The sequence below is a fragment of the Suricata suricatta genome, chromosome 9 (assembly GCF_006229205.1).
Source record: "Suricata suricatta isolate VVHF042 chromosome 9, meerkat_22Aug2017_6uvM2_HiC, whole genome shotgun sequence".
Lineage (NCBI taxonomy): Eukaryota > Metazoa > Chordata > Mammalia > Carnivora > Herpestidae > Suricata > Suricata suricatta.
The window spans coordinates 59,747,500-59,759,289 of record NC_043708.1 but is presented as its reverse complement, the minus strand read 5'-3'; the positions used below and the strand labels follow the sequence as shown (position 1 = coordinate 59,759,289).

The 11,790-nt window shown below is 38.3% G+C and overlaps 1 protein-coding gene across 2 annotated transcripts in view; it reads left to right on the top strand.

Moving 5' to 3' along the window:
• The first annotated feature begins 3,965 nt into the window (after positions 1-3,965).
• FAM177A1 (family with sequence similarity 177 member A1) overlaps positions 3,966-11,790 on the top strand; it is a 24,777-nt gene continuing 16,952 nt past the window's right edge. Inside the window, exons 1-3 of one of the 2 annotated variants that reach the window (XM_029951654.1) lie at positions 3,966-4,132; positions 4,229-4,349; positions 10,394-10,567. In XM_029951654.1, the coding sequence (XP_029807514.1) occupies positions 4,257-4,349; positions 10,394-10,567 (267 nt within the window). In that variant the 5' untranslated portion in view covers positions 3,966-4,132; positions 4,229-4,256. Of the gene's footprint in view, positions 4,133-4,187; positions 4,350-10,393; positions 10,568-11,790 lie in introns of those variants that run through there. The other variant, XM_029951653.1, reaches the window with a different exon arrangement.

The following is an 11,790-nucleotide window of genomic DNA, read 5'->3' as shown; positions in this document are numbered from 1 at the left end:
TATGACACTGTATACCCTATATAAATGATGTATCTTGTACTCTGCAAAAATGTTGTAAAGTCCAGCTGTAGAAATTTGACAGTGAGAGAATACTGTTTTCCAAATTAGTTTCTAATTAAACTGATGCATACCACCTTTTCTGGGCAAACAGTTTTGTGATTTCTGTCCTTGGGGTACCACTTCTCACTTTGACCAAAAAAGAAAATGAAACACTTGACCAAACTTTGTGACTGAGGCATTGCTTTTAAGTATTTTTGTGTCTGGTGCAAACTATATTTTTCAGAAGCAAAAATAACAGTGGCAGAGGACACCAGCACACCTAATTCAGCTTCCATATCGTCTTTGGTAAGATGAGGGAACTGGAGATGCCCTCTAAACTCCTGATTGCATTAACTCCTCAATGTGCCGTCTTTACTTGCAAAAGCTATCCTTCCATCCTCACAGTTTTTGTCAAAGTGCAAACAGCATAAGTTTGACAGCATAAGTTCTATATACCAAAATAAAATAATTTGGCCAAATTTCCTTTTATTTTTCACTATTGTTAAAATTGGTTCCTAAGCTTTTTGAGACCAGTCATATTCCCAACTTAGGCCACTAGCTAGATTTAATATTGTATAACATTGGATTCTTCCTGAGGTTTATTATAATATGTACAAACATAAAACTAGGTGTAGTTCCTAAGCTTACAATGCTTGTGTAATTATAAAACAAAAATTCAGAAGTTAATTTCAACAAACCACAATACCAACAAAGGGCAAATTAGTGGGCAATTTCATGTAATGGATGTCAGTATTTTTCTGGAAGTATCATATTTGCTGGCATATAAGATATAAGGTAAGTATATACAATGGATTACAATTTTATGGAGTAATTTGTTGGAAATAATTTTAGTACCTTTGATATGTAGTAAAAATGATTTTGAAGTGTTATTTAAATCATGATTTTGTTCAAATAAATATAGTACATTATAATGAGAAGAGTTCCTAGATCCGACATGCAGTAATATACCAGTCTTGAATAGAACTGCACAGAGGCTGATGTGAGGCTCCATTTCATGAGCTATGAGATGATGACCTGAGCCAAAATCTAGAGTTGGACACTTAACTGACTGGGTCACTCAGACAACCTGTGGCAATCCTTATAGCTTTATACTTGTTTTTTAGATTATTGTCAGAAGACTCTTACAGATTTCAGATTAATATGTGGAGCTTTCAACATTGAGATTACTATGTTTAGGCATAGTGTACAAAGAACCTAGTATTGTATGACTAATGCCATATAAAAAACTCTGCTAGTTGAATATTAGTAGTCTATTCTTGGACAAAAATCTAAGTTTCAATGAAATGTGTTCACGTGGCATCAGATAAAACTTGTTCACTTGGTATTTTCATTTGTTTCTTAAATACAGTCTTTAAAGCTTACAAATGGCTATATCTTACACTAGACTTCCAAAAATATACACACTTTGATAATTGGCCTCCAAATCTTTTTATCTATCACATTCACCTTTGATGTAGACATTTTCTGCCCCTAGTATCCCATTTTCTGACTTTTCATTCCCAGAGGAGCAGAGTAGCTAAGAGTATAGGCTTAGGCTTCAGAAGCAAACTGCCTGGGTTTGAATCCTTGGTTGGCTGCTTACCTGCTGGGTCCATGAGCAAGTTTCTTTCTTCCTCCCCACTCCTTTTTTTTTTTTCCCCCCAAAAGAAAGAGCATGGGTGAGAGGGGCAGACAGTGAGAAACAGAATCTTAAGCAGGCTCCACGTTCAGCACAGAGCCCATTGTGGGGATCAATCCCACATCCCTGGAATCATGACCTGAGCTGAAATCAAGAGTCAGATGTTCAATTCACTGAGCCACCCAGGAGCCCCCGTGAGTAAGTTTCTTACGTCTCTAAGCCTTTGTCTCCTCATCTGTAGAATGTTGATAACTATAATAGTACCTCACAGCTGTTGGGAGGAAGAGTTCTTACAGGCAAAGTCTTTAGCACAGTACCTGGACTCCATAAGTGAAGCAATCTACTATTATTTAAAAATTTCTTTATGCTTACAATCAACCTAAAGTGCATTTTAGTTTTACCACCTTATGTGTCATTGATAGCCATCCCTTATTTGAGTGATGGGATAACTTAAAAACATTTTCTATTAAAATATGTATTAGCTATGAATAAACCATAAGAAAATCTTGTTTTTTATTTGATGGACATTCCTGTGTATAAAATTTTAGTCAGCTTTGTTTTCCTAGCTTTTCGGAGAAATAGATGGGTCCAAATACACCTTTTTAGATCTATAAGCACCATTAAGTGATAAATTTAGGCCATAATTATGTTTTTAAGTAGATAAATTATATTAATATCTGGATGTATTTTTTGTCATAGTGATATAATACAACTTCTACTACAAGGTAAATGAAGGAAAGATTTGACATATTGCTTTGTTTACCCACTTTTAGTTGAGCTATGAGTGTTTAGAATAATGACAAAAATGTTAGTGCCCAAAAGAAAACCATTAGAATTTCTATGCTTTTCTTTTGCTACTAGTCCTTCATTTGCAGTAACTGCTCTTCAAATGCTTATTTGTGTTAAAAAAAGTAACTCTTCTTAGGAAATGCTTCCAGTTCATAATGGGATATGACTTGCATTTTGAATTTAAGAAATATACTTGTAAACTATGAACACAAGTCCTGCTTCAGCAGTGAAAATTGTCATTTGATGTTTGCCAATTTGCAAAATAAAATCACGCATTTATAAATATGCCACATTTAAAAATTATATTGTCGATATCATTAAGAGGAAAGGGATTTTGAATACAAGTAATGTAGAACTGTTCTTGTTTTTTGAAAGCCAAATCATAAGATCTTTAACACTTGACTTTTTCTTTTTAATTTATTGCAGCTTGTTTTTGCTGTTTTGGACTGTCTCAACCCTTGCTAATGCCAGTTGGCAGCATCAGATCATAGTCCTAAAACTTGTTTACCTTAGCAACAAGCTAACTTGATTTTATTACCAGAAAATGGATTGTGAATTTCCAATTATTAAAATGTTGATTTTCAAATAATCAACTTTTGTCTTTAATATGTTTGGTTTTTAGGTTATAATTACATGCAGGATAGAACTGTACAAAACTATTAAGTAGAGTCAGGAAGAACAATTTTTGTACAAGAGAGAAAGCAGTGTTTAAGTTTGCAAGGGTGTGGACCTTGCTGGGGTCATGTAGAATTAGATATATTATGTCATAACTTTGGAGAGTATTTCTGGATTTTGGCTGGCATAAAAATGGAACTTAAAGTATTATGTAACACTTCCTGTGGCCAAAATAATGTATTTTATTTTTGACTTAGGCAATTCACAAAACTTTGTGTGAAAACTTCCGTACTAAAACTACAATTTTAAAAAATTACCTGGAAATGCTCCAACTAGTTTAAGTAACGGTGTAATCAGTGCAATCTTGATTTTAATTTGGTTGAACATTGGTAAAAATGGGAAAAAATCCCCTATACGTGCACAGACGCTCCTAAAACATAGATAATAAAATATGCCTCGTATTTGTCAAAATGGAGCTTTTCTGCTTGTTGCCTTTTGCCTTCCTTCATATCTCACTTAACTTTTTTATAGTTATACTTAAGTATTTCAAAGAAGTGCCAACAAAGTTTACCTTTTAGGCTATTTCAGGGGTAATTTGGCTAGACTGTCATCCATGTTATGAATGTTATATGCAGCATGAGCCGTACATCTTAAAACCTATTTTGATAAGCCTTTGAATCACACTGCAAGGCTGTACAGAAACCAAGGTCTGAGAGGGTGACTGCCCAAAAGGCAGTTGGTGCATGGCTGCGCCGGGATCCCGAAAGCGAAGCTCCAGGTGCAGGTACGAGGCATGACGTCACCAGCGGTGCCAGGCGGCGGCTCCGAGAGCTGCGGACGTGGGCTGGGCCGGAAGCGGTGCTGCTGGCGGCCCGCCTCGCTCCGCCCCACGCGAGCTGGTCGTCGAGCCTCCCAGGCCGCGGTGTGCGGAGCGGAGTGGGGGGCGAGGCGCCGGTCGGCCCCGCCCCTCAGGTCGGTCTCACCCATCCGGGCAGCCCCATTCCCCCTGCCCGTGGCGTGGCCCGGCGCGGCGCGAGGTGGGCGCTGCCGGTGAGTCCCAGTTCGTGACGGCCGCTCGGTCCGCTCTTGGGTGGGAAGGCGGAGAATGGAAATGGGCTTATCGGCCATTACGTTCTATCTTGCCAGCGCCAGCAGCCCTGTGGCGGTGACAACGATGAACCCGGATCCTCTGAGCGGTGCGGAGGGAGAAGCAGTAGGCGCCTCTGGAGCTGCTGCCGCCGCGACGTTCAGGGAATCGGCTCGGCAGGTAGGTGGGGCCGCCGAGGGAAGTGGCGGCGCGGAGGCTGGGGCTGGGAGAGCCCAGCAGAGAGGAGACAGCCCTCGTCCGCCGGCTGCCCTCTTGGCCTGCCCGGCCCTCCACCGAGCAGGCCGCCCGCCGGAGGTGCGTTTTGGGGTTCCTCCTCACGGTAATCTCTCCTGTGCCCAAAGGCACCGGCTTGAGCCCAGGGGCAACGCCCCGCCACAGCCGGCGTTCCTCACCAAACCCTCCGCTGGCCCCGCTGCGGCCTGGGGAGCTTCTGGGGGTGCTAGTCCAGCTTCGGGTCTGCGAGCTAGGGAACGGAGGCGTGGCTCCGAAAGGCTGTCCCCAGAGTAGCTGGAAGCCAGGTGACGGTGGCCTCAGCCCCTCTCAGCCCCTCCGTGTGCAAGCGCCTGAGCTGGCTTGTTTGTGCCCTTGGTTAGCTAATAGCAACTATGTGCTGAGCCTTTCCAGGCTTTCTTTCACTTAATCCTGATAACTTCTGCGTGATGTGGGCGTTATCCCCGTTTCACCCGCGGGGTAACCAAGGCTCCGAGCTGCCCACGAGAAACATAATGGGAGCCACATTTTCTAGTAGCCATATTTAAAACGTAAATGTAAAATTTTAATTGTCTAATTGTGTCTTATTATTTTATTTAACCTAATTTAACAAAAAACCTTAAATATGCAATAATGTGAAAGTTAACAATGAGATATTTTACGTTCTCTTTTTGGTACAAGTTTTAGAAACTCTGCGTGTGTTTTACACCTACTGCACATCTGTTTGTACTATCCTCATTTTAAGGGAGCATTAGCCACATGTGGTGAGTGGTTACTGTGTTGGACAGCAGAAGTTTAAAGAGTTAGGTAAGGTTTGGAGGTTTGTTTAGTTTTCAATTTGATAGCCTAAAGTAGTAGTTTAGGGGCGCCTGACTGGCTCAGCTGGTAGAGCATCCAACTCGATTGCACGGTGGGGAGTTCAAGCCCCACTTTGGGTGTGGAGCCTGCTGTAAGAAAAATAAGAGTTCCTCTATTTTAAAATAAATAAAATAATAGTTTAGGATTTTTGGCCAAGTAAAACTAACGAAGAAATTGGTTTAACTGAAACTAGCTCAGTAGTGTACAGTGTGGGCCATTAAAAACCTCAAGTTGCTCCTATGTAGAACTCTTTCCAGCTTCGGTGGAGCTGAAGCTATTTTAGTAGCTTCAGTTTTGAGACTAACCACCTGGATGTTAGTAAGACAGTTCCCCCAGACTACAGATTCCAAGGGAATAGTGCTGAATGTGAGTATAGCTTCTTGTAGTATACCATGTGGTTTGCATGAACAAAAACTTTTCTGCGTACTAGTTTTTATATGGAATTTCTTGTTTTTCTCCTACTTAAGAAGGAGGAAAGTCACCAGCAAGAAGGAATTCAAGGACAACACTAATTGATTAGGGAACCCTTTTTCATTTTCAATTGAGACCTCTTGCTGACAGGTACATGTGAACTGGACCTTTAAGTCTATAGTATTTGATGTATTTCCATTGATTTTTCTTTCTGTTCCTATACTTGTTTTCATCACTGCCTCAAACTTTGAATCACTCTAATAGCAAAGTAAACATACCTGTATTGATTGATCAGCTAAATATTGTTTGAGGAGAGGCTCTTTGTTTTTTGGGTGATGTTATTTTCAGATTCCTGGTTGAAAAATAATAAATATCTAAACAGTAAAGGAGGCTGTTGAACAAAAAGTAGAAAGTCATAAGAATACCCCCATCACCAGTATCTCACATTCACCTTTACCAAAATAAGTTTCTGTTGTAATCATTCTGAGATTTCCTATGCATGTATAATCTCTCCTGTGTTAAACACAAATAGGTTTGGGGCACCTGGGTGGCACAGTCAGTTGAGCAGCTGACTTCCACTAAGGTCATGATCTCAGCCCACTTCAGGCTCTGTGCTGACAGCTCAGAACCTGGAGCCTCCTTCAGATTCTGTGTCTTCTTCTTTCTCTGACCCTCCTCAGCTCGCACTGTTTGTCTCTGTCTCTCCTCTCTCTGTCTCTGTCTCTCTCTCTCTCAAAAGTAACCATTAAAAACATACACACACAGATAGGTTTGTACTATACAAATTGTTTTCTTTTTGCTCTCTCATTCACATTCCTGAAGCAGAAACATCTCTGGGAACCCCAGATCTATTTGAGCACAGTAAGAGAAAAGAGGCCAGTGAAGTGGGGACTTGGGTAGGAGAGCCTCCTGTCCTTCATCAGTTGTCTGAACTGAGAAATTACGAATGCAGTGTAGGAAAGGAGTAACAAATTGGAGCTTGACTCTGTGTTTAGAATTTCACCTCAAACCAGGCCATTCAGTACCTGTTGTGACATCCTATCAGGCAAATTCTCTTTGCCTAGACTTTTAACCAAAATCTGAGCCTCAATATTGTTAAAGGAGTTAAAATTTTAGTGCTACTCATTCATTTATGTAGCACTTCTGCTACCAAGAACTTACGATGTGCTAGGAACTATCTAGCGAAGGATACACACTATGCCTACTTCCATGTTGCTAGCTACCTAGTTGGGGAAGGTGACAATAAAGTCCATGATGTGTAGTAAGTGTTTTAAAGAAGTTCTTGGTACTATGAGGATATATAAAAAGAGAATTGCCATTAAAATCAGGCCCTGAGGAACTAAGTTTACAGTCTAGTCTGGTTGACTATAAAATGTAAATTGACAATGCATCTATTAATTTCCTAATGTTGGATCTTTGGAATTTGTTAAAATGGAATTTGTATTATGGACAGTGAAATTTTTCTTACTAAGAGGTTTATTGTTTATCAGAAAAAAAGGAACATTTGCAAAATTCAGGAATAACTTTAATTTATAATTATTGGAAATTTTGCACCAAAGTATTTTCGTTTTTCTAGTTGGTTTTTACTTATCAGTGCCTCCCTTCACAGTTCCCTTTCTTATTCTCTATGTAGAGGTTGGAAGCACATGTCATAGATTGTCTTTCATAGATTTTTTTTTTTTACTTGCCAATCTGGTTTTTTACGATGATGGGCCAGATCCCACTAGCCACTGTATAGTTTTTTTGGAACACAGCTATACCCATTTATTATGTATTTTCCATGCAGCTTTCACAGAGTTGAGTAGTTGTGATAGAAGCTATATAGCCTGCAAAACATAAAATATTTACCCTCTGGCCTTTACAGAAAAAAATTGCTTATTCCTATTTAAGAAGATAAGCCTAAAACTTGGGTTTTAATGTAACAAAAATTAATATTAAAATTTTAAAAGAAAGCTGTTAAATAAAACTCTCTTTAATAAAAATCTTTATATGGAATGTTACTAGAGTAAATAAAATGCCATTTTTAATTCTATATTGTGTGTAGAGAATACTCAAAGTTTAGTGTAAACTTAACTAACTTTGGTATTGGAATAAAAAATATGAATCATGTTTTCAGCCTTCACCTCTGTAGGTTTTAAAAAATCTTTTGGAAAGCGTATAGCCAAGAGTCACAGCTAATGGAGATAGCTAAGTTTATACTAATTGTTATGAACCAGCCAGAATGTTTTGATTTATTAAAGTTGTCCAAGGAAGGAAGCTAAAGTAGTTGAGCCAATGAGAGCTAAGCCTTCTTCTCCTTTGCCTTTCTGTAAGAAAGGAAAAATTAAGCCAATGAGAAATTACCAGAGTGAGCAGTGGGAAGCTGCTTCTGCTCTAATGGGGGTGGAATGGGACATGGTGATGTACTGTGAAAGGTCTTAGCTCCATCCACTGACTGGGACTGTTGCTTTGGCATCAGATCTATCCAGATAGTGTCGTGAATGGAGATCTAACCCAACTTCTCTGACTTTCCCCTGCTTGTGAAGGGATCCACAAAGCTGACTAATGGTTCAAAAGGAATCATTGATGTCAGAACAACCATAAACCAAATCTTATTTCAAGGGGAAAAATGAAATTGAGTAGGAATGACTCACTGTACCTAGGGACCAGCTAAACCTCGTGGACCATTTGTTGTCCATTTTGTTTGTGGACATAATAAATGAATGGGCTGGTCTTCCTTTATTAAAGGCTGGGATTTGTTTGAACCTTCAAGACAGGCAAGGGAGAATTGTGGCTTTTGTTTTTTCAGGTTAATCCAAAGATAGCTCCTGCTGTCAAGATTTTCATGATCTCAGTTCACTGTACAGTAGTTGTAGTTGCTGTCAGTGATGTCTTCGTGTGTCTTGGAGCAACATGTGTGTTCTTTGAGTTGGATATAGCTTGATTCAAATCCTGGCTAATAACAAAACTTACCTTTGGGAAGTGGAGAAGAGAGAGGCCATATATGTTTTCAAAAAAGGAACTTAGAGGATTAGAGGAAATAATGCAAAAATAAAGTTACTTATATTTGTATAACTGGGCAGGTCCAGCCCACTATTTTTATCAGTATAATCCCATCTCTGCAACTGCAGTTCAAAGAATTTTTCTGTTAGATGAACAACATTTATGGGTTTAAGTTGGTCATATATACAAGTGTAAGAATCCTTATGAAGGACAAAATTTTTGAACTCTGGATTATCCTAGAGAATCCCATCAACATGGACTCTAATCGTGGAAGTCCTGTAGTCCTGTATCGTTTTGTTTGGTTTAGTCTTAAAATTGTATCAGTAATTCATGAACATATTCTCATCACAAAACAAATACCAACAAAAACCAAAAAAAGAATAACAGGCCCCATTGACTACTCCCTTGTTTGTACCTCTGCCCCTGTCTTAGTATCTGTCCATAGGAGTAATGACTTGGCAGATTTTTGTTCACAATTGCACTGGCCTTTTTGAAATATTCTAGGAAGGAGATGAAATAAAGGGCTTTCTTAGGAGTTTAAAGTTGAGGCAAGATAACACTGAAAAACTTCATCCTTTCCCACAATATGCATTTACTCTGAGTTTGGAACATGGCTATATATGTGAGGTAAAATTAGTATTTCCCTAGGAATGAAATCTGGATGGAATTAGAATTCCATACACACTGTTGTACTAAAATTTGTAAAATCTTTTGATTATCAGGAAAACTGTTGTCACCCATACATTTTTGACTAAGAAATCTGGAGATTTAGAGATAAAACACTTATGACCTGTTTTCCAGACTTGACTTACAAATGAGTTTTATTTGGAGCATAGAGTTTAAAATTTTTTTTCAGTGTGAATGTCTTCACTGGGGATGCTTTTGACAGAAGGTCTACCCTACCCTGTATAGTTTTGCTCACTTTTGGTACTGATTGGCCTTAAAAGCCATTTTAATTAGGAACTTTTGAGTAAAGAAGAGATACAGAGTTAAGTTATACTGGTTTTGTTTTGCTTACAAGTACCTAAGCCCAAATCCAGAGATGTAAGCAGAGTTCCTTGCTATGAACTGTTATTTAATGTCGCTAATATATGTATATGTGCATCTATATGATTTTCCTTTGGTAGTACACATTAATCCGCAATTAGCATTATTCTTTAAAATGATTGAAGTCCAGAGTATCTTCACATATTATATAGTATTGGAATTGGTATGACTTGAAGTGCAGTGCTTGATTTCTTAGCTGTTGACTTCAAGAAAGTTTATTGCTTAAGTTCTATTTTTTTAAAAAATTTTTTTAATGTTTTATTTATTTTTGATACAGAGAGAGACAAAGCATGAGAGGGGGAGGGGTAGAGAGAGAAGGAGACACAGAACCGGAAGCAGGCTCCAGGCTCTGAGCTAGCTGTCAGCACAGAGCCTGACGTGGGGCTCGAACCCACGAACGTGAGATCTGACCTGAGCCGAAGCCGGAGGCTTAACCGACTGAGCCACCCAGGCGCCCCTTAAGTTCTATTTTTTACCCTCAGTAGTGTGTGCATATGTTTGCTTTATTATCCATTAAACTCTACATTTATGTTACTGATGCTCTTGTGTATGTATGAACTCTTATTTTTAAAAAAAACCATTTTCGGATTGGTTTATGTTTTTTAATTCCCTACAGTACAGCAACCTAGAATCTTTTTGCCATTTGAAAGAAAATTAACCTCACTTGCAACTCATTATCTTATCATTGACATTAGATGAATAGTGAAAGAGGCTTTGAAAATGTAGAACTCGGAGTCATAGGGAAAAAGAAGAAAGTCCCGAGAAGAGTCATCCACTTTGTGAGTGGTGAAACAATGGAAGAATACAGCACGGATGAAGATGAGGTTGAGAGCCTGGAGAAGAAAGATGTTTTGCCTACTGTTGATCCAGTAAGTTGATACTTTGGTCAGTGGCTTTGAAAATTGATTTGTTTCCCCTTAAACATTGAATGGAAGGGGTCTTTTTAGGTTTAAATTAACTATACATTGATTGTCAAATTATACAGTATGATTTTGGTAGAAAATAGTATTTTTACAAATATGGTTGGAAATATTTCCTGCAGTTCAGTAATCTGAAATCGTTTGTCAGAGTTCTTTGTCAGTGTGGCTAGGTTTCTTTAAGATTTATCTTACTAAATAGAGTGTTTGAATTCTAGTTAAATAGAGTGTTTGAATTCTAGTTCCTTTGAGTTAAGGACCATACTACCATAATAATTTCCACCTAAAACTTAGGATTTGTCAGTTCTCTTTTATATTGTTTCAAGTTTTGATTAGAAGATGGGAGTGTACAGAGGTACCTGGGTGGCTCAGTTGGTTAAATGTCTGACTTTGGCTTAGGTCATGACCTCTTCTTGGTTTGTGAGTTCGAGCCCTGTGAGTTCTGGGCTGTCAGCTCAGAGCCTTGAGCCTGCTTTGGATTCTGTGTCTCCCTCTCTCTCTGCCCCTCTCCAGCTCATGCTCGCTTGTGTTTTCTCTCTCTCTCTCTCAAAAATAAATAAACATTTAAAAAAAATTGAAAAGAAGATGGGAGTGTACAGTTCTTAATTTTATGTGCCCTATCAACTAAATTTAAGAATTTCTAAATTATACATGATGTACAATAAAATTATAGGACTAGCTGTACATTCTTAAAGAGGAGTGTTATCCTTCTACATAGTCTTTTTTGAGAGTTTAACTGATCAATATTTACTGACTTTCTAATAGGTACTCTTTTAGGCACTGGTGATACTGCAATGGGCACATAAATTTCTATTATATGCTAGCAGTGGGCAGACAGGCAATAAACATATATTATAATTATCAGATTGAAAATTGCTATAAAGAAAATAAACCACGATACCAGGATAGAGAATTATTAATTTGTATTCGATTTATTTTTTAAGAGTATTATTTAAAAAAATTTTTTTTTGAATATAACACAATTTATTTTTTAACATATCAATTATTTTCCATCATTTACAATTTTATAGTTACATTGACACTCCAAACAGAAAAGCAAAGTAAAAAATCAAAACCCCAACTTCTATTTCATGTAATTAGACTTATACAGAAATTAGAAGGTTATGTAACAACTAGTTAATCACCTAATTTCACAGCTATCTGAAGTGGCGATC